The 27,015-nt window shown below is 39.5% G+C and overlaps 1 protein-coding gene and 1 long non-coding RNA gene across 4 annotated transcripts in view; one reads left to right on the forward strand and one right to left on the reverse strand.

Moving 5' to 3' along the window:
- Positions 1-10,528: 10,528 nt before the first annotated feature.
- Positions 10,529-27,015, forward strand: part of LOC131134684 (uncharacterized) — a 68,022-nt gene continuing 51,535 nt past the window's right edge. For both annotated transcript variants that reach the window (XR_009131454.1, XR_009131455.1), the window contains exons 1-2: positions 10,529-10,857; positions 14,896-14,998. This is a non-coding gene — a long non-coding RNA (uncharacterized LOC131134684). The remainder of the gene's footprint in view (positions 10,858-14,895; positions 14,999-27,015) is intronic.
- Positions 18,345-27,015, reverse strand: part of kcnj5 (potassium inwardly rectifying channel subfamily J member 5) — a 32,273-nt gene continuing 23,602 nt past the window's right edge. For both annotated transcript variants that reach the window (XM_058080203.1, XM_058080202.1), the window contains one exon: positions 18,345-26,462. In XM_058080203.1, coding sequence (XP_057936186.1) covers positions 26,077-26,462 — 386 coding nt within the window. In that variant the 3' untranslated portion in view covers positions 18,345-26,076. The remainder of the gene's footprint in view (positions 26,463-27,015) is intronic.

Consider the following 27,015-nt stretch of genomic DNA (forward strand, 5'->3'; position numbering starts at 1 on the left):
GTTTGCACACACTGCAGGAGGGATCTTGGCCCACTCCTCCACACAGATCTTCTCTAGATCAGTCAGGTTTCTGGGCTGTCGCTGAGAAACACGGAGTTTGAGCTCCCTCCAAAGATTTTCGATTGGGTTCAGGTCTGGAGACTGGCTGGGCCATGCTAGAACCTTGATATGCTTCTTACGGAGCCACTCCTTGGTTTTCCTGGCTGTGTGCTTCGGGTCGTTGTCGTGTTGGAAGACCCAGCCACGACCCATCTTCAATGCTCTGACAGAGGGAAGGAGGTTGTTCCCCAAAATCTCACAATACACGGCCCCAGTCATCCTCTCTTTAATGCAGTGCACTCGTCCTGTCCCATGTGCAGAAAAACACCCCCAAAGCATGATGCTACCACCCCCATGCTTCACAGTAGGGATGGTGTTCTTCGGATTGTACTCTTCATTCTTCTTCCTCCAAACACGCTTATTGGAATTATGACCAAAAAGTTCTATTTTGGTCTCATCTGACCATAAAACTTTCTCCCATGACTCCTCTGTATCATCCAAATGGTCATATGCAAACTTAAGACGGGCCTTGACATGTGCTGGTTTAAGCAGGGGAACCTTTCGTGCCATGCATGATTTCACATCATGACGTCTTAGTGTATTACCTACAGTAACCTTGGAAACGGTGGTCCCAGCTCTTTTCAGGTCATTGACCAAGTCCTGTCGTGTAGTTCTGGGCTGATTCCTCACCTTTCTTAGAATCATTGAGACCCCACGAGGTGATATCTTGCATGGGGCTCCACTCCGATTGAGATTGACCGTCATGTTTAGCTTCTTCCATTTTCTAATGATAGCTCCAACAGTGGACCTTTTTTCACCAAGCTGCTTGGTAATTGCTCCGTAGCCCTTTCCAGCCTTGTGGAGGTGTACAATTTTGTCTCTGGTGTCTTTGGACAGCTCTTTGGTCTTCGCCATGTTACAAGTTAAAGTCTTACTGATTGTATGGGGTGGACAGGTGTCTTTATGCAGCTAACGACCTCAAACAGGTGCATCTGATTCAGGATGATACATGGAGTGCAGGTGGACTTCTAATGGGCAGACTAACAGGTCTTTCAGGGTCAGAATTCTAGATGATACACAGGTGTTCAAATACTTATTTGCAGCTGTATCACACAAATAAATTGTTAAAAAATCATGCATTGTGATTTCTGGATTTTTCTTTTTAGTTTATCTCTCTCACAGTGGACATGCACCTACGATGAAAATTTCAGACCCCTCCATGATTTCTAAGTGGGAGAAATAGCAAAATAGCAGGGTGTTCAAATACTTATTTTCTTCACTGTATGTATATCTACTATGTAGTATAATATATGTGATTATTAGTATAATATATATTAATTTTATACAATTATATTAATATTTAATGTGTTTATGTATTTATTCACATATAGTAACATGTTTATTATATTGATGTACTTTATAATTAAATATATTGTAAATACATATTATGCGTTATTAATGTGTGTATCTGTATAATGAATCATTATTAATAACATGGTATATAGAATAATATTACAACACAATTATTATGCTGTATAATACAATAATATTACAACACAATTATTAGCTGTATAATACAATAATATTACAACACAATATTTTAACTGAACTTAAAAAAGATGAAATAAAAACTGGAAAAAATATTTAAAAAGTGCAATTAAGGAATACAAATCCAATAATATTATCATTAATAAACATTAAAATAACATCTGGTACACTGGTATGCTACAGTATGATATTGCATTTCATCACACTTCATTAGTGTTGCCATGAATGGATTTGTCGTCCGCTTCAGCTTTACAGATGCCACCTCAGCAGTGTCAGGACATCCTCATTCAGGTCATTGCTGCCCTCTAGCGGTGGCACCTGGTGTGTATTTATCATTGACATCTGTCTGTTTGAGCTTTAGGTTTTTTATGCTGGAGCGCCCCCCCCCCCCCCCCCCAACTTTGTCTCACTTTCTTTCCTGCCAGCTGTCCCTGTCCTTTCGTTGCTGTGTTGGTCCCCAGGTTGCCATGGAAACAGTACAGTGAAGGCCATATGCCTCATTATAGCACATATTCAGGGCACAGATGTCCAACATAAGCACCGGGGCTTGTATAATATCATACAAATAAATCATTGATTCTAAATAATATATGTTAGAATATGTCTAAATGAGTAAAATAAGTGTAACATAATGATATCACTAGAATACAGTAAATTGATCAAACCAAAAATAGCAATAGTGACTTTGGTCCAGGATGTAGCAGGACGACCTAGCGAGTGGACATCTGGCTTGGATGAGCCACCGTGTGTCAGGGGCTCTCGCCGTGATGCCCCCCTCCCCATAATAGGGGTGAGGGAAGTTGACTTCCTTCCCAACATTCACCAAAGCATTTTTTTTGTTCTTTCCCATTAAATGTCCCAAAACGAAGCTACAGCTTCATCCTGAACCTCGATTATGCTGAGTGTGTCGGCTGCAAAGGTCAGCCAAGTCAGCTCATTTGAAGGCTAACATCGCTCTCAATGGAAAACCTGTTATTGCTGTGTTTGCTCACACTTTCTAATACAAACACGTACAGTAGATGCTAGTGCAGTGATTCCCAAAGTGTGGGCCGTGGTGGTACTGCAGGTGGGCCACGAGAGGTCATTCAAAATATCATTCATTTTTGCAAATATGTTTTAAAATGATTTTTTTGTAAAATATTTATTGCACGATTTAAAAAAATATATCTATAGTAATCTATAGTAAAAAGTAATAACCTATTGAATAATAACCTGTCACAATATTTTAGGCACCTTATACAGTTTATGATTGGAACGTAGCTCTCTGGCCATCATTCCAGTCTTCAATACATACTTTCTGTAATATTAATAATACTATAAAAATATTATATATATATAATTAATAGTTTATAATATTATTAATACATTACATTAATTACAATATATATATATATATATATATATATATATATATATATATATATATATATATATATATATATATATATATATATATATATATATATATATATATATATATATTAATAATTTTCAATAATATAATTATTACAAAAAGTATGTATTCAAGATTGGCATGACCAGAGAGCTGTATTTATTACTATTATTATTATTATTATTATTATTAGTACTAATAATCATTCATTCATTTTCTACCGCTTATCCTCACGAGGGTCGCGGGATGTGCTGGAGCCTATCCCGGCTGTCTTCGGGCGAGAGGCGGGGTACACTATTTATATTATTTTTATTATTATTATTATTATTATTAATACTAATAATCATTCATTTTCTACCGCTTATCCTCACGAGGGTCGCGGGATGTGCTGGAGCCTATCCCAGCTGTCTTCGGGGGAGAGGCGGGGTACACTATATTATTATTATTATTCATTCATTCATTCATTTTCTACCGCTTTTCCTCACAAAGGTCGCGGGGGTGCTGGAGCCTATCCCAGCTGTCTTCGGGCGTGAGGCGGAGTACACTATTTATATTATTTTTTATTATTATTATATTACCATTTATATTATTATTATTATTAATACTAATAATCATTAATTTTCTACCGCTTATCCTCACGAGGATCGCGGGATGTGCTGGAGCCTATCCCGGCTGTCTTCGGGGGAGAGGCGGGGTACACTATTTATATTATTATTATATTACTATTTATTTTATTAATATAATTAATACTAATAATAATTCATTTTCTACCGCTTATCTTCACGAGGGTCGAAGGATGTGCTGGAGCCTATCCCAGCTGTCTTCGGGTCAGAGGCGGGGTACACCCTGGACTGGTGGCCAGCCAATCAGAGGGCACATATAGACAAACAACCATTCACACTCACATTCATACCTATGGACAATTTGGAGTCGCAAATTAACCTAGCATGTTTTTGGAATGTGGGAGGAAACCGGAGTACCCGGAGAACATGTAAACTCACACAGAGATGCCCGAGGGTGGAATCAAACTCCGGTATCATAGCTGTGTGTCCTTCGCGCTAACCGCTCGGCCGCCATCTGTTGCTTCCAATTCTATAAAATGATGCATTTTCTTTTAATGTATTCTGACAAGTCATCATGACGTAGGTAAAAGTCTGATTCAGCCTCCAGAAGGAAATGGTGGTGAGAAATTGGGGAGGGAGAAATATGCTTGGTGTCAGGACATATTCTCTGTCTTAGTCATAACCAAGTTGGAGTCGATGCAGCTGCTGTCATGTGACCTCGAGGTACGACATGTTCTACTAATGGATACTACTCTTTGTACATCATGCTTGTTTCTTGTATGTACAGTACGCCAATGTAAATAGCTGTATAATAGCTCATGAGTCTTGGGACGGTGCAATTATCCAGCTCGCCGCTGGGTGCCACTGTTTCCCACATACGAGTCCTGTGGGGATAATTCATGGAGTCGAATTATTTAGCTACTAAAGGAGCTACTTAGATGCAGTTGATGTGTTTTTTATTTATAATTCGAAATAAAATATATTTCATATGTATTATCAACTTTTAAAATGTAATGTATTAATTAATTTGTCATTTTTTTCTTACTTTTAAAATATGAAGTATATTTGTCTTTGTGGTCCATGTGACTGCCACTGAGGATGACTGTGATGGCAACAGAGTCTCGTGTGTTCCCCGTCTTTCTAAGGCGGACCTTACTAAGTATTTGTTCTCTCATCCGCTTGTTTGTTGCCACACTTGACTGTTCAAGCTCGTGTTGACTGTAAATCCAGTGCTGAGCCATAAGTGATGATAGAACCTGTCAATCTTACTGTTATTGTTATATACAAATAAATGAAAAGTCCACACACACACGCATGTGCTAATATTATAGGGCAGTGGTTCTCACCTGGTTTGGCTGCAGGTCCCTTAACGACAAGCGCTGACCCAAACTGTGGTCTATTTGAAACTGTGATATCTGATATCTAATATTTAATGAAACGTTAGTGCAGGAGAACACTGGATGCTTTTTCTGTATCCGCAAACCCAGAATGAGTGGAACAAAATGTGTGTACTTGCCATACCTGACAAGCTGACTGCATCCGTCCGTCCATCAGTCAGTCCGTCCATCAATCCGTCGGTTCATCCATCCATGCATCCATCCATCCATCCATCCATCCATCCATCCATCCATCTATCCTATTCTAGCTGACTTCGGGCCAGAGGCAGGGTGCACCCTGTACTGGTCCCCAGCCGATCAACAACAAAGAACACAAATGAAAACTATTATTTCATTCATTTTTGCAAATATTATTTTTTTAATTGTTTTTATTGTAAAATATTTATAGGCCTAAGTAATAACCTATTGAGTGTTATTGACCTGTCACAATATTTTAGGAACCTTATAGAGTTTATGATTGGAACATGGCTCTCTGGTCATCATGCCAGTCTTGAATACATACTTTTTTATAATAATATTAATATCAATATAATAATATTATTATTAAAAACACTAATATTATATCATTAATATAATAATATCAATGTTACGTTAGCTAGGTTCCAATCATAAAATAATAAAATAAAATAATAAATATAATATAATAATAATATAATATTATTAATAAATACAACATTAATATTATTAATATTAATATTATTATGATTATTTATTATATTGTATTCAAGACTGGCATGATGACCAGAGAGCTAAATTCTAATCATAAACTGTATAAGGTTCCTAAAATATTGTGACAGGTCAATAATATTAATATAAAATTAATATTACTATTGATATTAATATTGATATTGATATTTCAAGTGGGCCCTGAGTTGGTAAAGTTTGGGAACCCCTGATATACCCATTTTTCCCAAGTAAGTTGAAGAATTTCGCCATGCTCAATTAGCATCAAAAAAGTTGCTCCCACAAGGTTACCCAGCATACTTTGCAGGTTGTACCATTTCCTTTGTTGCTCTTCTTTTGCGACAGCCAGCAGAGCAACCCACCACTAGTCCACCAGTTGTGAATGCCTGTTAGACTGACCTGCCCGCGTAGTGCTGCCTCTGTCTTTACCAGGGGAAGTGTTTAATAGTCATTTCCTCTCCTGGGAAAATGCCTTTTGGGCTTACGTAACGTAATGTCATTTTTTGAATTTTTTCGCAGGCTTTTGTACCTGTCAACCCGCTCTCGCTGCGCTAATATCCTCCCACGTGCCTCTCTTCCTCCCTGTCTGCTTGTAACGCTGAGCCTTGAATAATGACCGTCCACAACAATGGAACCACGAGAGGGTGGTTTCATAAGGCTTTCAATTATTACTTTGCTTTTTTTTTTTTTTTGAGGGGGGCCTGATATAAAAATGTCCACTTGTCAGCTTGTTCACTGTAATGAGGACGGTAGAAGTTTGGATACAGGGATTTATTTTTGACTCCAGTAGTAGGGGAATGCGTTCTGTATGATACCTTTATCCAAGAGGAGGCCGAGGGCCGTGAGAGACCATGGGGCCGCACAGTGGGGACTGTGGACTACAATTCTAGCTAACCTCATTTTAGCATGTTAAACATGTTGTTTATTATTGTCATTTCTAGCTTTGTCCTCAGCCAACGAGGGAATAGCAATCACTGTATCTGCTCGCAATGCTAACCAGTACCTGCTACTACAAATTGTACCCGATTCTTGAAAAGAGTCAAAAGTAATCCCGGTAGTTACCAAAACTCCAAGAGTTCACGTTATGGTTCATCAATGCTCTGACTGGTGCATGTCATTGCTAGTCTTTTGTCGTACCATTGCGAAAAAAAAAAAAAAATCATTAATTACCTAATGACATTGATTTGCTGCGTTTATGTGTGCTCGGAAATCACAGAAAATAAACTCAGAACCCGTCTTTGAATGAAACCCCTCATAACTGATACACTCGCTATATCACGGTTTGATTACCACGTCCTGGTTTTGTGGTCTATTATTCGTCAAAACTCGGGACAACCCATTTTTGTGATCGGCATCCAAAGCCGATGACAAAAAACAATCGCCAAAATGCCAATTAACGTCATGGCAATACAAACATGACATGAACGTGCATTTTCCGAATCTCGGCTCCACTCTGAACACACACAACCAAGTCTCCTGCTGGAGCAAAAGCCCGGATCCTTCCAAAATGGCACACATTCACGGTCCTTGAGCCCTCAAATGGCCGTGATAGATGACGCTGTCGTCAGAAAGCAATGGAGCTCATCTACGGGGGGCCTTACTTGATGCTTCCTGGGTTGTTGTCTTGGCTTCTGCTCCTGCTTCTTGAAAGAAATGCATGCAAGAAAGCCATCTTAAAATCAATGAGGCTCTGTTTTAAAATAACAAGCTTGAGTATCACAACCTCAGCTCCTAATCTGCAGAGCCAGAAGCATACATATATAAATATATATATAAAAATAAAAGGAAACATATTAAGCTCAAGGCAGCACACGTTTTAGCTTGGACAAGTCATCCATTCTTCTCTGACCACATGACAAAACCTCCACTATATGCATTTAATCCACCAACAAACAAGAGGAAGGTGGAATCCACACATGAATATGAACACAAAGAAAGCCCGGGGGTGTCTCTGTAAATATGTTCAATGACGGTACAGCATATCCTGTATATACGTGATTAGAAAGGCAATACATCAAACAAAATTGCAGTATATCTGTAAAACAATATTTGCATTACTACATTGACCAAAATATGCCTCAAAGGCAAACGCAGTCAGTGTGTGTGACGAGAAAAACTATATTACTCATGTATGCATACCAAGTAGATGCACTAACATTTGGGAATGACCTCATTTATTCAGGTTAACTGGTTCCAGACCCTACCATGACAAATGGATTTCCGAATAGTAGAATTCCTTATTTATAATTTGAATATTTTCATAATCAACCTGTACCATTTTTATTATTATTATTATTATTATTAGAGCCCACGAGACATGAAATAACACCCCTATAGACACATTTACACTCGTACTACCCAATATAGTCGACATAAGAGAAAATAACCTGACTCGGATAAAACCTGTGAGTTGCAGCCGCAACATTATTCGTATTATCATTATGATTGTTATTATTGTGACTATTATGAGATCATTTAAAACGGTGATTGACTCACTGGACAATTACTGACATCTATTGACCAATTTAGATTACTACATTCACAATTTGAATTCCATCTGAATGCCTTATATATTATTTTAGGTCATTTAGACATTTTTATGCTTGTAAATGATTCATTTGGACCAAAACAATTTGCTTAAACGTGCATAATTTTGACTTAACATTAAACAGAATTTAACTACAAAGCAGGGTAATTAATATATGATTGAAAAGCCGCAAAATTGGAACTGCGATGTGGTGAAGGAAAAACTATACAGATTTTCACGTCATATTTCTGCACGCTGCTGGTTATACGGTACAACTAATATATGAATAAATGAGCGGGTTAAAGTATCATTCATAAGACCACCCAGCACAGGATGTATTGCCACGGTAACCCCGGCCAGACTGTCCCACCTCGCTTGTCTTCAGAAGGTGAGTCCAGCGGAACCTTGGTTAGCGTATAGCCCGGTTAAGGTGTTTTTCAGTTAACACTGAAAATTTAGACCAAAAGTCTGTCTGCCTAGGCTAGGGTTAGCGTAGCATCAGAGCATAGCATATAACATGTTAATATTTTGACAGTCTAGTTTCAGTTGGAGTCAGGACATTCTGGAATGGATTCATGACACTAACCAAGGTTTCCGCTGTATTTCATTTATTGAAGTTTTATTCCACAGTGGTTAAATTCTTTGTACATTTTTAAAGATAGCTAGCCGAAAAGTTAGCATAGCATCAGAGCATAGCATATAACATGTTAACATTTTGGCAGTTTAGTTTCAGTTGGAGTCGGGGCATTCCGGAATGGATTCATGACACTAACCAAGGTTTCCGCTCTATTTCATTTATTGAAGTTTTATTCCACAGTGGTTAAATTCTTTGTATATTTTTAAAGATAGCTAGCCGAAAAGTTAGCATAGCATCAGAGCATAGCATATAACATGTTAACATTTTGGCAGTTTAGTTTCAGTTGGAGTCGGGGCATTCCGGAATGGATTCATGACACTAACCAAGGTTTCCGCTGTATTTCATTTATTGAAGTTTTATTCCACAGTGGTTAAATTCATTTTACAATTGTAAGACAGGCACAAATGCTTTTTAAAAAGCACTGCAGGGATGTCAAACGCACAGAGATGATGATGACGCATAGTGAGACGCCAGTACGACTTTGTATTCACCACCACGCCGCCTTCGTTGTAACCTGCGGGCCTGTTTTCACAATTAGAATGCGAGAGCTGCAAAATGTCACTTTGGACTACACTTCTATTCTTCATCTGTCTTGTTCTCACTACATTTGAGACACCCCCCCCCCCATCTAACCCTCTCAGTATAAGTGTGTGTGCACAATGCAAGTGTATTGGTCTCTAAGGGGCCTGTTAACCCTGGGGTACAGAGGCAGGGAGTAGCAGCTGGAGATGGACTCTCCCTTGGTTCCTGTCCCAATTAATTAGCATGGACAAAGACGTTTACATAAACACACGTCTTTCCCTTGCCCACACACGCAAACAGACACAGCAAGGTTTAGCAAATGATGCTTGTGTGATGTCATGATTCAAAAAGAAATAAAAGTGTGTTTGCAGCAGAATTTCCTGTGCCTTTGTGTTATTTTTAACTATTTCAATCTGTGCACGATATCTTCAGAAACATGATGTAGGCCTAATGTACATGTAAAAGGTGACAGGGTAGTGTATCATCCCAATATTTTGTGCACAGCCATCTATCTGCATATGACTGAAAGCTGTTGGAACATGTATTATTATTATAATATTGAGAATTCACAATTTTAGACCTTTTCATTGCCGCATGTAATTGTTTCTTATAGTCTTATTGTTTCTTATATTCTTTCTCTCTCCCTTATTGTACTACTCTATTTTATGAGCTTGCATCAGATCGGATTTCAGTGTTGCCAAATAACTGTAAATATCCCTTGCGGAAGTTTATAATACGCATTTATTATTTAAATAGGCTTGACAACATACAGTGTCTACTTTAGATTGTTTATATTTGGGAAAAGGACTGAATATTCAAACGTATTTTTGGCTAGCTCCAATCATCAGAATGGGGGAGTGAACGATCTCAACACACACCTGTTCTTTGGTTGCTACTGTCTCGCCTATTATTGTCATTTAAAAGTAACTCAGAACTTCAAACTGTTACCAAATTGGCCATCAATTCACAAGTCGACTTAAATATATGAATGAAAACCGCTCCAATGATGAAAAAGGTGTTAAGCTCAACACTAAAGTCCGTTAGCAGTTTACTTATCATTGTGGTTTGCAACGGTGAAAAAAAATACAACTGAACATGATTGGCTGGCACAAAACCCAAGTCCCAAGATCCTGTATTCTGATTGGCTAATGATTCATTTAGCCAACCCTGGCCTAACTTGTTTTGGGAGCCGGAAGTCTAATTACCTTTGGCGGATGGGCAGGAGTGTGATGACGTCATCGCTTCTCGTGATTAGCTGTCAGCATCCACAACTGTATTACAACTGTAGCAGTTAGCAAGATAAGATCAGTTTAGATCGATTTATTATATGTATTTAAACTCACAGTGGTCGACGGTGGCCAAATAAGTGGTGCATATATACATACAAGAGCATAATTATCAGCCTTGAAGTGGATTAAAGGGACACAAGGAGAATTTGACTGATCTTATATAACTGTTAGCATTAGCCTCCATGGCTGCAGGAAAGGACTTGCTGTTGGAAGAGAAACGAGGAGCAACTACAGACTTTGCCTGCAAAGAAGCAGTCAGTGAGTGTACAATATATATTTATTCAGTATACGATTTTTAAAAATAGGTTTTGGGACTTATATTTTATTATATTCTACATATTGTACAGTTGAATAGACTAAAGCATAACTTTATTGGTACTGTTAAGTAAACTGGACATCAGTTGGACATTTCTTCATAATTAACAGTATTGAAGCTATAAATGTATATTATCAAACACGTTTATTTACAACTTGGGAATAGTAGTCCATGGTGGTCTTTGGGTTACAAACTTGTTCCGTCTAATTTTGGTGTAGGTCAGATCACAGGTAAATTGAATTCACTCACACTGGACACAGAACCCATGAATAACATGAAATACAGTAATAAAACAGTATACACAATAAATAAATGAAGCAGTAATACTGTGCTGCTTACTGTATACTGTATTCATGTCCCAATTCAGGGTCTATACGTAATATTTTATATATTATTCCTGTGGAGTGAATTGGAATTGGAGCTAGCCTTCGTCGCACTTCCTGGTTCTGTTGTGTTTTTATGTTTTCACTTCTTGTGAGCAGAGCAACAAAATAATTTAATAATAATAATCTATATTAGGTGAGCATTATCTGGAAGTTGGTACCTAAAGTGGTGAGAAGAGGTGTGTTCTTTGTATTGGACAGCTTCTGCTTAAAATTTGAAATTAAACTGAGCCCTCTTAGCATTTCCACCCACTGGGAGACACGGAGAAGCAACCCACACAGATCATGAACTGCATTTTGTTTACTTGCCGTTGTGTATGTCTAACTATCTTTGCTAAAGTTGAGATAGAAGTGGGCCTGCATTTAAATCATTTAGAGCTGGAACACACTGCAGACTCTGCTAAAATGAGAATAAACTCTCTTTTTGTACGGATTGAGTTGTGAAACGGTGTTGTGTGGGCTTTCAGTGAAAATTCACAGCAGGGTTGGCGTCATGCGCATGTTTGAACACAAAACTGTGCATGGATTTTACATTGCACTAAGCTGGAAACACCCTTCAATTACAGCATGTGTTCAAGTCCTCCCCCCCTTCTGTACGAGGTGCGGTGAGCTCGTCAAATCACATGACATTTCCCTGATGGTTCTGTCACTCAGCAGATGGCTGACAGCTCCTTCACATCTGCCCAGTGGGGATGTGAGCGCTTAAAAAAGAGAAAAATAACGATGTGAACAAGACGGTGTATGCAGACTGCACAAGTCATTCTGAACGCCGCCTGAAATGACCACATGCTCAAGAAAGTTGGTTTCCATGGTGATTAAAAAAAAAGATTGCCTCAAGAAACGCCTGGATACCCGATGATATAAAGGTAACATCAACATTTGCAAGTAGAATGCGTGAATACACTTTAGTCGTCCATTTTGGACTATGCTAAGATGGTCCCACAGGAGGTCATCCATTGCTAATTAAATCCCCTTTGCAGCTGAGTCCTTGCAGCAACACATAAACAGGAACTGGGTTAGAATTGGCTGTTCTTTTGGGTTGGGATTTTATATTTTTAGTAATACTTACTAATGGGTATTTGACTAAATATCAATAAGTATTACTACTTATCAAATGAACTAACCAGTTATTTTTAAAAATAGTTTCCATATTAATTTTAAACTTTTCAACATGGATGTTTTAAGTGTTAAAGTGTTAAAAATGTATTTTTTTATTTCATGATTTATTATTATTTTTAGTTTCCTTTAACCATTCATTTACTACAGCTTATCCTCACAAGAGTCGCAGGGGTGCGGGAGCCTATCCCAGCTGTCGGGGTACACCCTGGACTGGTCGCCAGCCAATCACAGGGCACATATAGACAAACAACCATTCACACTCTCATTCATACCTATGGACAATTTGGAGTCTCCAATTAACCTAGCATGTTTTTAGCATGTTTACCTGGAGAAAACCCACGCATGCACGGGGAAATGCAAACTCCACACAGAGATGCCCGAGGGTAAAATCGACCTCGGGTCTCCTAGTCTCCTGGCCTGCGGGGTAACCACTCGTCCGCCTTGCAGCCTCCTTTAACCTTATTTTAATATTTATTTTAGACCGTAGTATTGCAACCATCATTTTGCCTCAGTTACATAATCAGGTAGTCATAAATTCCACCTCATTTATATAAGTCGACTAATCTATTGGTACATGCATAATTAATAATAACAGCGGTTAACATATTTTTACACTCGTGACAAGTTGGAAAGTAGTTTTTTTTAAGAACATTGCCCATACTAATTAGTTGTCTCTTCCTATTAATTTTCAGTCAGTTCAGTGAATGTTTTGCAGGGTTGGGACGGAAGAAGCATTCCGACACTTTAAGTCAGACTGGGCTTTGCCTCATTTGCCAGAGGAGGTGTATTGGCAGGTGATAAAGGTTATAATGCAAAAAGCTGACTTTACGGCCTGTCGTATATTTTAGATGGATGCTAGTCAATGGCTTCTCTGTGTCAGAATATCCACGTGGCCAGTCGAGGAAAAAAGTGGAGTCGGGAAGCATGATGGATGTGGATGCATTATGTAAACACTTGCACCTGCATGGCTTGATCAGTCCACGTGCAATAATTGGTTTGGAAATGCAAAAAAATGGCAGCTTCCAAACATATGTTTTGGACACGTTTAAGCCACTTTTGATGGTTAGCATTGCAAATGGCATTGCTAAATTATAGGACTGTATTAGAAATGAATGCAGTAGCATTATTTTGCATTTATGTTGACAGGTAAAAACGACTAAAATCTATCATTTACCATTTTTCTTGATCATTTTTTTAAAAAACACAATTACAGATTTGAGCCTCAGTGAGGCACTAGAAGGTGATTATGTTTCTGTCAGCGCAGGTAACCTGTTACGTCACATGTAAACAAATCATTGTGGTCAGCGTTGCCAGATTCGCTTATTATAAGCGACTTTGGCCTTGTGTTTTTCCAAGTTTCTTGTTGTTTTGGGGTTATTGCTTGTAAAACGTGGAAAAAAATCCTCGACAACTTTTTGTAAACGATATATCTGAAGGTATTTGAATTATCTTTATATACCGTATTTCCGGACTATAAGTCGCACTTTTTTTCATAGATTGGCTGTTCCTGCGACTTATACTCCAGAGCGACTTATAAATGAAAAAACTGTTTATGTTACATAAACACGGCACACCTTTTCTGTTCATGTTTATTTTTTGTGTAGCTGAATAAGCATATGTATGTGTTAGCATATCTTATACCTATTCAGCCTGTTCTCTATTCTTTTATTGTTAGAACTTGCCTTATGTGACGTCTGTTTTGGTCAAGTAATTATGTGATTATGTACTACATACGTAATTATTCATTTTTGTCTTTGTGCGACTTATACTCCAGAGCGACTTATAGTCCAGAAAATACGGTGTGTGTGTGTGTGTGTGTGTGTATATATATATATATATATAAAACGCATTTATTTTAGTGCATATTTATTTTAGCATGCATATGAATGCCTTATGGCAAATGACAATCTTGAATCGTACGTAATACAACACTCTTAGGTATTACTCTATTTTATTTTGAAATTAGAACTTGGAAGACAAATGTTTAACTTTGGATCTTCCTTGAAGATCCTTCCTTGATGTCGGCATTCAAATACTTGCTTCTTTCCTTTTTCTCAGACTAATCCAGATGCTTACAGATAAGCGATTTACAGGGGTTTAAAAATAGCACCCATGGATTTTAGAAATTGACTCCTAATTAGAAACAGCGAGCCCAGTCTTCCTACTGCCAACTCCCTCATTTATATGTACCATCTATTATTGTCCAATATGTTTTTTTTATGCTTTAATGTTTTTTTCCCCTTACTTTCTCATCCTAAATAAGAAAAACCGGCTGTCCTGAAAGTGGTATCAATTTTAGATGAAACAGGCGGACTTTGCTTGTCTTCATCACATCAGGAAGCCAAGCGAGAAGAGCCTTACAACCCGATAGAGCCTTAAGTTTTATTAAAAACACTGCAGATTGACAGCAAATAGGTTTTTTTTTTGAATTCTCGTCAGAGATGCTAGTTATGTAATACATTTCCTTCTCTTTGCTAGGTGTCAAATTGAGATGCACTTCAGCACCTGAACAACGTGAGAACTCCCCTCGCCCTGCACACCCATCTCCAGCTTATGCAAGCATTTCAACAATTAGATCACAGTAAGTGTGACCTGGGAAAAAATAGAAAGCCAGAATTTGGGGTAAAGATTATGGGCTTGGCAGAGTGTGTGTTAGAAGCTGTCAGATATGCCTTCCAGAAGCTCATTAGCATACTTCTTTTGTCTAAATATAGCCCTGATCCCAAGCTGAAGGGCAAACAAACGAATCCATGTAAAAGGGTGTTGTTGATGAGCAGCCCTTTGAATGTTATCATGATGACGACACGCTGTTGTCGATGTCTCAAAGGGTGCGATGCCAGTGCCCAACATGCCGTTTACGACCCCGTTTGGAAGCGTTTACTATGCTGCTTGTGACGGAGCAAACTGCAAATGACTGCGGGCTGCAGTGATGCCAGGGGAATCTGCTGAAAGGTCACGGGCAAAACAAGCTTGGCTGCAGGGAGGACACACGGTGACAAGGAAGCACGTGTGTCAAAAGACGTGGAAATCGCCCGGGACTTAAAAACAGTCTTGAACAGAGGCTCGCTGGCGCACTTTGCATGAAGAGAGTCAGATGCTGAGCGCTGTTCCCACCGGCCATCTCTCATTGGCCTGCTGTGTGTGCATTGAAACGGCGTGTGTTGTGCTGTACACTTGATGTGATTGTATATGAATCATAAAGGCTCGCTGCCTTATGCATGAAGTGTTGTAGCACAAAGCAGGTCACAGATGCATGTAAATGCCATGGCCCAAAGGAGACCATCGCTCTGGTTGAAATTATGTCAATTCAGCATAATTCAACATTGAGACACAACAAATATTTCATGCAATAAGTGCTCTAATTATAGCCAGGCTGTTTATTTACCTAAAATACAGTTTGAGGGCGGCATGGTCGTCTCCCGACCTGAAGGTTGCGAGTTTGATCCGCCGTCATGATCGCCGTCGATCATGTGAAAGTATCCTTGGGCAATATACTGAACTGAACTGAAGCTGATAGTTGTGCATCATCAGCAAGTAAAGGCGTTAACAGTGTCAAAGCACCTGGAGTACCTTGGCGTCGGAAAAGCATGCAAGTGTTTACCATAAATGGAAGCGACTCGTGTTCAAAGCTTGTGATATATGACAACGAGGTGTACTCCAGTCAGGGTTTCCGATACCCATCATTATTGGCCAATCAGTGTCGAAACTGATTTTTTTTTTTCCAACATATTTATGATGAGTGCTATTTAAAAGTTAATTAAATGAGGAGATTTCTTTGTGTTGTTGTTTTTCATGGGGCCCAGAATCCCTGGCTGCACCCTGGGTATATTATCACCACCACTACCGCAAACCTTCTTCCCGTTGACATTGTTGTGATCATTTTAAAGGAAACTATTGGTGTGAAAGCCCAAATGGCATCACATGCTTGTGTGTGTGTGTGTGTGCCGTGATGCTGTATTTGCCCTGCAACAAATTAGTCATCCACAGGTAGGTGAGAACCGGACAGCACTCTCTTCCTATTCTCGTGTTGTTTTGGTGCGTAGGAGACCGAGAGGAGTCACAGGGGTTACCTACTCACTGAGCAGGGGAATGGGTGGAATTTATCCGTGAGATAAATATGCCGCACTAGCTTATCTGCCCATGAGGTAATGCAGTTTCCTAAATCAGTGATTCTAATTTTGTTTGCTCGCAGAGATGTCCTGTAGATTCTTGCATGCCTTATTTGTGAATATTTCATGGACTCCACTCTTGCTTCTATCAGAGAATATACATTTTAAGACCACTGGAAAATGTGAACAATTTGCATTTTGCACTATTGGATCATAAGGGGTTTAAGTAGTTCAAAAGGCACAAGAAGAAATGGCCATTAAACTCAAAAAGGCTGTTCATCAGCTCATCAAAAGTTTAAAATCATAGCTCACAAAAACCCAGCTGGTTGCATTTTTTGGGATCTACTACTTGACCCCTTTTGTGTCATAACCTTCAGCATAATTTAAGAAGACAGTCTTAGTGTGTTTTAACCTCAGTCGCAACGGTGCGCCACAAGAGGTCTTGCTTATGCAGCTCAGCATTCCAACTGTGAGAAAGCTTTTTTGTCTTTGCCATCAAGAGGTTGTGACCGTGTGAATAACCGATGGGAAATGACACATTTTTGCCAAGATTTTGGCTTTTGAAGGCCAAACTTTAGATCAGGTGATGAACTATATATTTTTTTGCGAGATGTTGCTTACTGGAAAAAAAAACGGTTCCTCTCACTCCCGTTTCTTCTTATTGCATTTTGAAGCCCGATTGAGAACCTCCTCAAGATCCAACAGTGCAACATGTAAATTCTTGCAGTTTTTCCAAATGGTCTTTATGTAAGAAGGCGCTTGTGAGTTAAAAAAAAAGCCTAAGAAGAAAGTGGGTTGTCCACACTTCTGCTCTGCATTGCTTGATGGTACCAACAATTCATACCCAACCAATTTGCCACTTCATTGGGCTACAGAGGAAGATTGAGTAGCCTTTAACTTGCAGTGCTAGCTTTCGTTTTCTTCATTTTACATTTCTCAAACATGAAGGCTCAAATAATGGCATTCATGTTTTTACTTTCAAGTGAAAAAAGAAATGATAGAAAAGCATTGATTTTGTTTTGTGGTTTTGCTTAATCAATAACCAATTCTAAGCGTAAGAATGACTCATGGTGCAATCCTTTTGTTATTTGGTGTTCAAAATAAAGACAACCAATCGCTTTTACGGACAGCTGAGGTAGCAACAAGTTCAATTCCACCCTCGTCCATCTCTGTGTGGAGTTTGCATGTTTATATTCCAAAAACATGCTAGGTTAATTGGCGACTCCAAATTGTCCATAGGTACGAATGTGAGTGTGAATGGTTGTTTGTCTATATGTGCCCTGGGATTGGCTGGCCACCAGTCCTGGGTGTACCCTGCCTCTTGCCCGAAGACAGCTGGGATAGGCTCCAGCGACCCTCGTAAGGATAAGCGGTAGAAAATGAATGAACAAATGAAATCCATTCCCTAAACCTCTTATATTCAGGGTCATGGGGATATGCTGGAGCCTATCCCAGCTGACTTTGGGCGAGAGGCGAGGTACTCCCTGGACTGGTTGCCAGCCAATTGCCTTTGCCGTTCTTATCCACTTGTGTTTGTCCATTTTAAATATTTCACAGGAAAGGCTAAGTATCAGGAGCCTTTGAGGTGCTTTTTGTGATTCAGAGCTTTTACTTGGCACTATTGTTAGTTATGTCTGTAAAATAAATTCAGCAATGTGCCATTACACCCTTAACAACTACCATAATAAACATATTGAAGCAAGTTTACAGTTAATGTGCTGCAGGTGGGTTTGGCTCAGCAAACCAAGCCCTCGTTTTCTCTGGCGTCCTGCAGACACGTTGTCTGTAACTTCCCCTGAGCTCACTTATAAACAAAAATTCCGTCGATCACATGGGACTTTGTTTCAGCGGAAGACATTTAGCCAAATTCTGCTGTGACGGTAAAGAACATCAAGCTATCAGCAACCTGCAACGCCAGCATTGCTACGACACCCGGTCTGGGGCTTGTTCCTATCGCCACTGCATTTTAAAAGTGCAAACAAAGACTACTTGAGGGCTAAAGCGATCTGGGATCTTGGAGCCACAGTTTGTACTGCTATTTTTTTTAACATGTTTTGGTAATAGTAGTACTTGGTTAAGGTGAATCAATAGGTACAGTTTGTCAAATCCAACTTGAGTCATTACCTCCAGGTGTGCACAAACTACAGATAAATCCACATTGAAAATAATCGTAAATAAATATCAAGAATCCCTGATTAATACCTCAAATAGCAATTACCTTTTGTAAAAGGCAGAGTATTTAATACAGCCCTTATATTGCTTTTTAATTCATGTGGTTTCCTGATTGCTCCCATATATAATTTACATTGTATGCCGTTATCCACTTTAATAGGCGGAGAATTTAAAGTGAAACAGTAAATCCAGTCTTGTCTCCATCACTGGTATATTACAGGAGGCCAAGATGAGGCATGCCGTCGAGAAATTGTGAAAACCCATAATGTTTACCAAGTCAAAATTAGGAGTCGGCAAAGTGTCTGTGCTGGGAAATGGTTTTGTTTTCATCTGTGCTTCTCTGCAGCTGAAATTTGGAAAGATGCACTCTGTGAGGCGATAGAAAGTGCCATCAAAGGCAAAAAGCTCTGTTTGCCTCCATGATGAAGGCAAAGGTTTCTCTGTCTTCTGAAGCTTTTAGTCACGACTCTGTCTTTCTAGCAGCCACTGTTTGATCTGTGTGCAAGGCACCGTGTTTTCTAATGTGGTGAGATTGCATGTTCTTATATTTTCTGTATAGTTGCATTGGGACAAAATACAGCAACACTCTTTATCTGTGAGGGTAGTCCCACTTTTGTTGATGTGAGCACATTTTCTCCCTTTTTGAATGTTGTCTTAAATTGCATCACCTTAGTACCTCTCCTGATTGGTTGGACGCCTCTGTCAGAAGCTGCTTTTATACCCGAGCTTTCCATGCATGTTCACTTTCGATTCCCGGGGCTTACAGTACCTCTTTTGTTGGAGGGAAAATACTTTCCAGGAAGCTCTTGAGGGTTTTTTTTTCATGGGGATGCATGTGATGATGCAGTGTAAATGCATCTTTGTCATCCAGGTAATTTAAAGTAGAAGGAGGGGAATTGTGCATGAAACCTTACTTCTTGTGGCTGTGAGAGAAGCAGTCACAGCAAGGTCAGTTCATTGGCAATAAAGGGCAGATGAGTGAACAATCAAAACAACCCCGTTTTGGGCTGCACAATTCCACAAACAATGGAAAATTGTTAGGTGAAATATAAAAATGTAGAAATTGGATGTGTTAATGTGAATCAAGCTCACGCTCTTTCCTTTGTGTTGCCATAATCCTCCGGCAAGTATTGTCTTTTTCTTCTGCAGCTGTTTTATTCCGACGACACATGTTAATGGCCTCATGTGCTTCCATCTTTTTCCACATGCATGCATAATTTAAAGGAGAAGACTCGTGTATTAACTAGCAATGGAGCGAGAGAGAGAGCGAGAGAACAGTGGTTCAATGTTACACTTTTGTATGGGTGTGTTTTACTCATGAGCAAATAACATCTACAGCCCAGCGTGACAAAATATTTTATTCATGAAAAAAAAAAAAGCAGCGCCTCTGTAGATCGAAAACAAAGAGTACAACTGATCAACTGATTACCATGAACTAATGCTGCAGTACATAATATATAGCTACCGTTTGAAATAGCGTTAGCCGTCCTTCCCTATTAGCGTTGGGACCAAGGTCAGGAGGCACAGGGGAGATTCAAATTGCAACTGCTCCAGGGCCCCACTTAATTATCTCTAACATTCGGGCTAAGACCTTGCCCTGAGAGATCATTGCTAACTGTCGGCGCCATGCTCCCCCTACTCCACCATCATTCTTAAAGTGAAAGTAAACTAACCCAGAGGTGTCTTTGTTTGTGATTCCCTGGAACATATACCTTGGGGGAAATATTTATTTGAGCACACTTTTCCGCAATCGACTGAAATCCTGCAGTTTCTCTGCTCAATGTACAAAGCAGTCTAAAGTTGGCCGATGAAAACCTCAACTATTCACTGAAAGATCTTTGGACAATGTAATGTGATTACATTACATATTTCGTGGATCGGTCTTCTAGCCTAACGGTGACCCAAAACGTACAGCCAAGGGGACCAAGGAATGGTTCAAGAATAAGCACCTTAAGATCTTTGCGTGACCTAGGCTGTGTTCGAAACCGCATACTTACCTCATACTAACTCAGTGTGTTTACATTGGCAGTATGCGATTTTTTTGAGTATGTGAGAAGTTCCTGGATGCATACTGCATTCGCCAGAAATGTTGAGTATGAATCATCAGCTTACTACTCATACCCATATTACCCAGGATGCAACGCGATGTGATGTCACCACGTAAAAAAAAACATTGAACAACACTGAAGCAGCAGCAGCAGCAGGATATATTGTGAGTTTGTTTTCAAAGTAAAAGCAGTGATTTATCGTTATGGTTTTTTTTGTATGAGAGAAGTAAGGGGGTGTTTAATTTTGTGAAAATAACCGAAAGTGCGTGGCTCACTTCAGCTAGCTTTTTTTTGGACAAATAAATGGCATACTCGGGATCTAAACGGACACTTTCTCGCCTGATTTAAAAAAAAAAAAAATCTCAATAAAGTGATGTATTTAAAGAGTTTAGAGCTAAAGTGAAATCAGCTTCAGCTTATCTATGTATTTCGGCTCGGGTAGGAGTGCAATGCATTGTGGGTTATCATGTAGTACGCTGTAGTGTAAATGCTTTGTATACTGTCTGATGGATTGAGTATGCAGTTTGGAGTGTGGATAGTATGGGCATGGAAGTATGTAGTAGTTAGTATGCGGTTTCGAACACAGCCCCAGTCTGCACACCTTAATTCTATTGAAAATCTGTAGAGGGAGCTGAAACTTTGTGATGCCTACTACATACTAAGCCACAGTTTTCTTGCGGCTCAAATACGACCTTTTAGCTTTTACTTCGTTTTTTGTTGATTGATTGTGTCTTTGTTAAAATAAACCTGCTAAAAACCATTTATGGCCTCTGCATGTCCACTTACAAAACAGCGCGGATAAAATAATTATTTCCCCCCCAACTGTATCGTAACCCATCATGTCTCTCTTGCACAACACTCAACATGAGCACCCTCTTGCACCTGCCACGGGTACCGATCTCAACATGTCATTCATCAGATGCATTATATTACCATCGTGCATTATTCAATTTTGAATCAGGGACTGCCATCTTGCTGACGATCTGCCTTCCAAATGTAATAGCTCAGACAGAAATAGCCTTGACAGCACAGCGCTGTGATTATGTGAATTTGGACGACCCTCCCCTCCCCACCAAATGTAATATCATGTTTCTTTTTTTTTTTTTTGACTGCTGCGCTTGTTAAAAGTCCTCCTCGCGTCTCCACTGTTGCTAGGTAGGAGCATTAATCTACTTTGACAACATTTATGTGTAAACCTGTAATGAGCGATAGAAACTACGTACATTTGGCCTTATCGAGATAATGCATGTTGATGCCGCAATCTGGCTGATATACCAGCAATATTGAGCGAAACAAACTACAAGCAAACAGGCTGACAGGGAACAGAGCAGGTGAAAAAGGCCGGTACAAGATTGGACTCGGTTTGTGTGTAAGCTGTCCGACAAATCAGCAGAAGTCAGAGGGGGCAGCAATTATAACAAATTTGTTTTACCATCCAAAAATGATACTGACTTCTGCCATGTTTGCCCGTTTTTACTGTTGGCATGGCACTATTCCAAGAATTATTAGCTTTTAATTGGAAAAACATATATATATGTACAGCACCAAATGTTGCCAGCTATTTTGTGGCAAACAAAAAAATTATATCAATATTTTTTCATATCATCCAATCTCGATTATCATGATTGTTTTATTAAACCATCTGGTATTTTTGATTGCTGCCTTGGTCCGGCGCCTTCTGCAGACTGCTCGCATTTTCTCTGTCTGCATAATCACTTGTGTGGTATTACATGAAATTATTAATCAGGTTTCTCGTGTTGCCAGTTTTTGAGGCCATACCTTGCACATTGACTTGATTTGCTAAACATCACTTGCCCAAACCCAAACCATGGCCACGCAGCCGACGCAGAGTAACCTCTGTGGGTTTAGCTCCACGTTTGGTCATTCTGTTTACCTCTGTGGCAACTTGTAAGTGGTGCAGAAAAAGATCAAATCTTATCACATACTTTTCCACCATGTTTGAAGTAAATACTGTATGCTCACAGCTGATCCTTGTACTTGACCTGAAATTTATGGTGATCACGATCATATAATCGCCCAGTGTTATTTTTTCACATTCAAATTTCATCAGGAGTGTTTATTGCAAAAGGGATTTTAGTCCATATCGCCCATCCCTGGTGTAAAAGTAGCTTCCATGGCACACAAAGCTGACTCAGGGATGCTGCTGACTTCTGTTTTAATCCTTCAGAACCCATGCGACTGTTAGACTTCAGAAAGGGACACAGATAATGTTCCTTCTGAAATGTATCCACTTTTCCCCAGCATGCACTTGACCGCCCCAAAAAAATCAAATACAAGAAAAAGTGGGAGACAATGTTGTTCTTATCACACATATTTCTTCCCCAAAGCCTTCACTGTATGAGTTTTTTTCCTCAAGACAAGATAGTGCTATACTGATCTTGTCATGCACCGCAAATCCAGTTTTCAGGTATATTTTGCTCACCCGGAGCTTTGTCAATTTGTTACACCACCATGCTATGTCATGCTCTTTTAAATTAAGGTCATTTCTATTCCTTGTTTGCATAATAATCTGGGAAAAAAATATGTTCACTGATGGATGAACACAGAACATGTTGTTCTTTTGGTCGTATTATGTTTATTCCCATGAGAACACGCATAAAACAGATGACATTCCTGCAATGAAAGATGAGCACTCTCTAACAACAAACCTAGCAAATGGAATCTAACGCAATAATGTCACAGTGAAAATAAATGAACTGATTGGACAAGCATCTGTAAAACAATTGACTGGTGCGTTGGAAGGATTCAAACATGATTATGGATCTATAATTTATTTCAATAAATGAAAGCTGGATATTAAAATCATGACTTTTGTATATTGTAGAAATTGTTTTCGTTTTGCATGCCTAGAAAATACCCTGTATCTTTTAATGTCGCTGTATTAAACATATTCCGAAGTCGAGGACGTCTAGGGGTCACCTCATGCAGGCAGTCTCAAATCAAGTCAGTCAGTTGCTACTGTCCGTCTCCATAAGCCACCACAAGGGCCGTTGAACAGAACACAAGGAAGGAAACAAGTGAAGAGACGGAAAATGTGGAAAGACAAAGAACACTTCAAGTAATAGGGTGAGGACCGAAGGGAACCATGACGAAAAAAGGCAAATATTCATGATGATCGACACAAGATGAGATCATCATTGACAGTTGCATTGTTGCAAGTGGGACTCCATTTGGAATAAAATATACATGGAGCATTTCATTGTCATCGTGTGTCTCATCCAGCATTTCGTAGACCATTTGAAAAATACATTTTGTATAAAATCCAGAGCCACAACATGCATCAGCCAGCAGCAATAGCTAGGTGATCTACAGCGATCAAACTGCCGCCATTTCCTCCTAATGTAATACTGAAAGTCACAGTACCGTTTTGTTAACCGAGAGGTGGGTTTCAAGAAAGAGTGTACAACTGGACGTCAATCACAATCTGAGTGAGCAATGGCTTAATTTCTACTGTCTGTATCATTGCCATACGACACGTTCTCTGAACCTGCAGAGATCTTTGCAAAGATCTTTTGATTGCATGTACATTTTGAAATTATTAGTTGTAGGTTAAATGGAAATTAAAATTGTTACGGTATTGAACTATAATGATGGCAGATTGAAACTTGGTGGTTTTGTTTGATTTGATTTTGAGTGGCTCTGATATTAAACAAAATTGCATCCAGTCAAACAATTTATTTATTGATGCGCTGTTTCTGCTACACAGATCATGTTGAAATAAGTACAGGAAATGTGGAAAAATTTAATCCATTCAATCCATCCACAACAATTGTTGCTTTTTGTGTCTGCCGCCATCACACGTGTTTACATTAGCTTTGAATGCTGCACACCCGCTGCGATGCAAGAAGCTGGGTTATCGTTATGCAACTAAATTATTCCGCGTGAATAAAACTTGAAGTTAATTACATTTTCATACCTAAAAAATTATGTGTCCAGTCATCACGATCGTTATCACTTTTCACTGTACTATTTTTCATGAATTTAACATTGTGTAGTTATTGTTTTACATGTTTTTTTAATGAAAATAATGAAAGAATGCAGCTCTTAGTCGGCGGGTTTGAGAATGTGCCATACACTGCGCTTTACACACTTCAAGGGAGGCATAAAATAAAGAAAACCATATTTTTCAAACCTGCTGAGCTAACTTCGGTTGTGTTCAAAGGCAAAATGAATAGATTTTTATTTCCCGCAGTGAGAGTGAATAAACAGTGTCTGGGGTTATTCTCCAGAAAATCTGTTTTTGTGGAGTTGACATAGGCCAATTGTATCATATTCTCCGAGGGAGGTCTTGCTGTACCACACTTTGAAAACCTCTGGTCTGGCCTACGCCATTGCTACAGTTATTTCCTGCAGCCATCTGTTTGTTAGTTAGCAGGCAATTTCTTGGTTTGTGGAGAATGGGGGTTGATTAATCCATTTCCATTATAAAATAATCATAAAACAAGAAAAGGATCCATAGTCTTGACCGCAACACTAGTTGAAGACATGATGTTTATGCTACAGACAAGGTTTGTTAGCTTCCAGCACATATACGTATTAATTGGCATGAGTTTGGTCTTTTGTCAACTAAGAAGTGCATGGTAACCGCTGTCCACTTGTAATTTACCACCGCAGCTTTTAAGTAAATGGCACTTCACAATTGCGAGGGGAAGAAATAAAATCAGTCAGTCACTCAGTTGCATTGTCTTCTTTTACCAGCCTGTGTTGCAGCTAATTACCCTGAAAATGAGCATAGAATGAGGTACAAGCTGGCTTATTTTGGGGCAAAGCTCCCGGTGTGTGCGACAGAGACAATTAGTCACACATAAATGACGATATACGCTACACTAAAGACAGGGATTTGAAAAAGAAAACTGCATATCGGTTGCATTTGGATGGCTTCCTATGTTTTCCTATGAGCAAACTATTAGCCTTACATATTCCAGTGAACAGGAAGCAGGGGATGGAAACTGTTTTCTTCCATCACTGCAGAGAAGCTGTCTTTCAGACGCATTAGCTTTGTTGAAATCAATCAATACTCTTTAAAATCAGAGCAATGGTGTATCCATAAAGTGCCGGATAACCTGTAATCTTCAGATGGCGTTTCCCTCACACAACTGCAATTGTAGCAAGTGGACATGATTATAGGATTATAAAAAGACAATCGGCACCACCAAGTTTGAAGTGAAGATATAGATGCTGTACGTATGTGTGTCGGTACTTACAGTACAGTGTCTAAAAACCAATCTATACTATAGATTGACACTCTAGTAGAGGAGTATTGCATGAAAGTGTCCTTGCAATGGAACAAGCTGGCCATTAATGGCTTATCAGTCAGGTAGTCCATCGGCAAAGGGCGTCTCTTCCAAAGCAGCCGCTGAGCCATTGGTCTCTCCTCTATCGCCTCCTGATTCCCTCTCCTCCTTGTCCTCGTCCTGACTTAGTGGGTCCAAGTCGGACAGGCGGTTTAGAGGATCAAAAGAATGCATTTTTGGTTCCGGGCTGAGCAATGACAGCTGAGGCAATAGTGGCCCTTCCCGGAGCTTGGCGGCCATCTCCTTGGCGCTGCAGGTGGGGGTGTTGGTCTCGTAGACGTCGTGGAAGTTATTGTAGTCGACCTCATAGAAGCCCTTCTCCAGAGAGAGAACGGGTGTGAATCGGTAGCCCCAAAGCACTTCTGTGTCCAGGTAGGAGCTTCTTGCTTGGCACGTCATCCCTATACCGAGTCAGGCAGACGGGTGAACACACACACACACACAAAAGATATGGAGTACACACACATCCACGGTGAACAGGTAAACACAGAGAAATGAAAAGAAATACGGAGAATGACATCAGTAAATTATTCATGCTTGTACACAAATTGAGAAAAGGCCAAAGCTGCAGAGCAGCTGGTAAACGCTGGTAGAAAAGCCATTGCTTTCATGTTCAACTCTTCAATTCATTTTATAGCATGCAGCCCACAATCCATTTTCAGTTGGCCTGTGTCAAAGTCTAAAAATATGACCCCTCATATACGGCAATATCTACTTTTGTTCCTCATTGTGAATCAAACCTGATTAAAGGTGATGGATGTAGCTGAATCCTTGGCCATCATACGTCATAAACCGCATACTTACCTACTACTCATACTAACTCTTTGAGTATGCAGCGTGTCTACACTGGCAGTATGCGATTTTTGAGTATGCGAGAAGTTCCCGGATGCATACTGCATTTGCCGGAAATGTTGAGTATGTATTTTCAGCTTACTAGTCATACCCAAATTACCC

The sequence above is a fragment of the Doryrhamphus excisus genome, chromosome 8, assembly GCF_030265055.1.
Source record: "Doryrhamphus excisus isolate RoL2022-K1 chromosome 8, RoL_Dexc_1.0, whole genome shotgun sequence".
NCBI classification, from domain to species: domain Eukaryota; kingdom Metazoa; phylum Chordata; class Actinopteri; order Syngnathiformes; family Syngnathidae; genus Doryrhamphus; species Doryrhamphus excisus.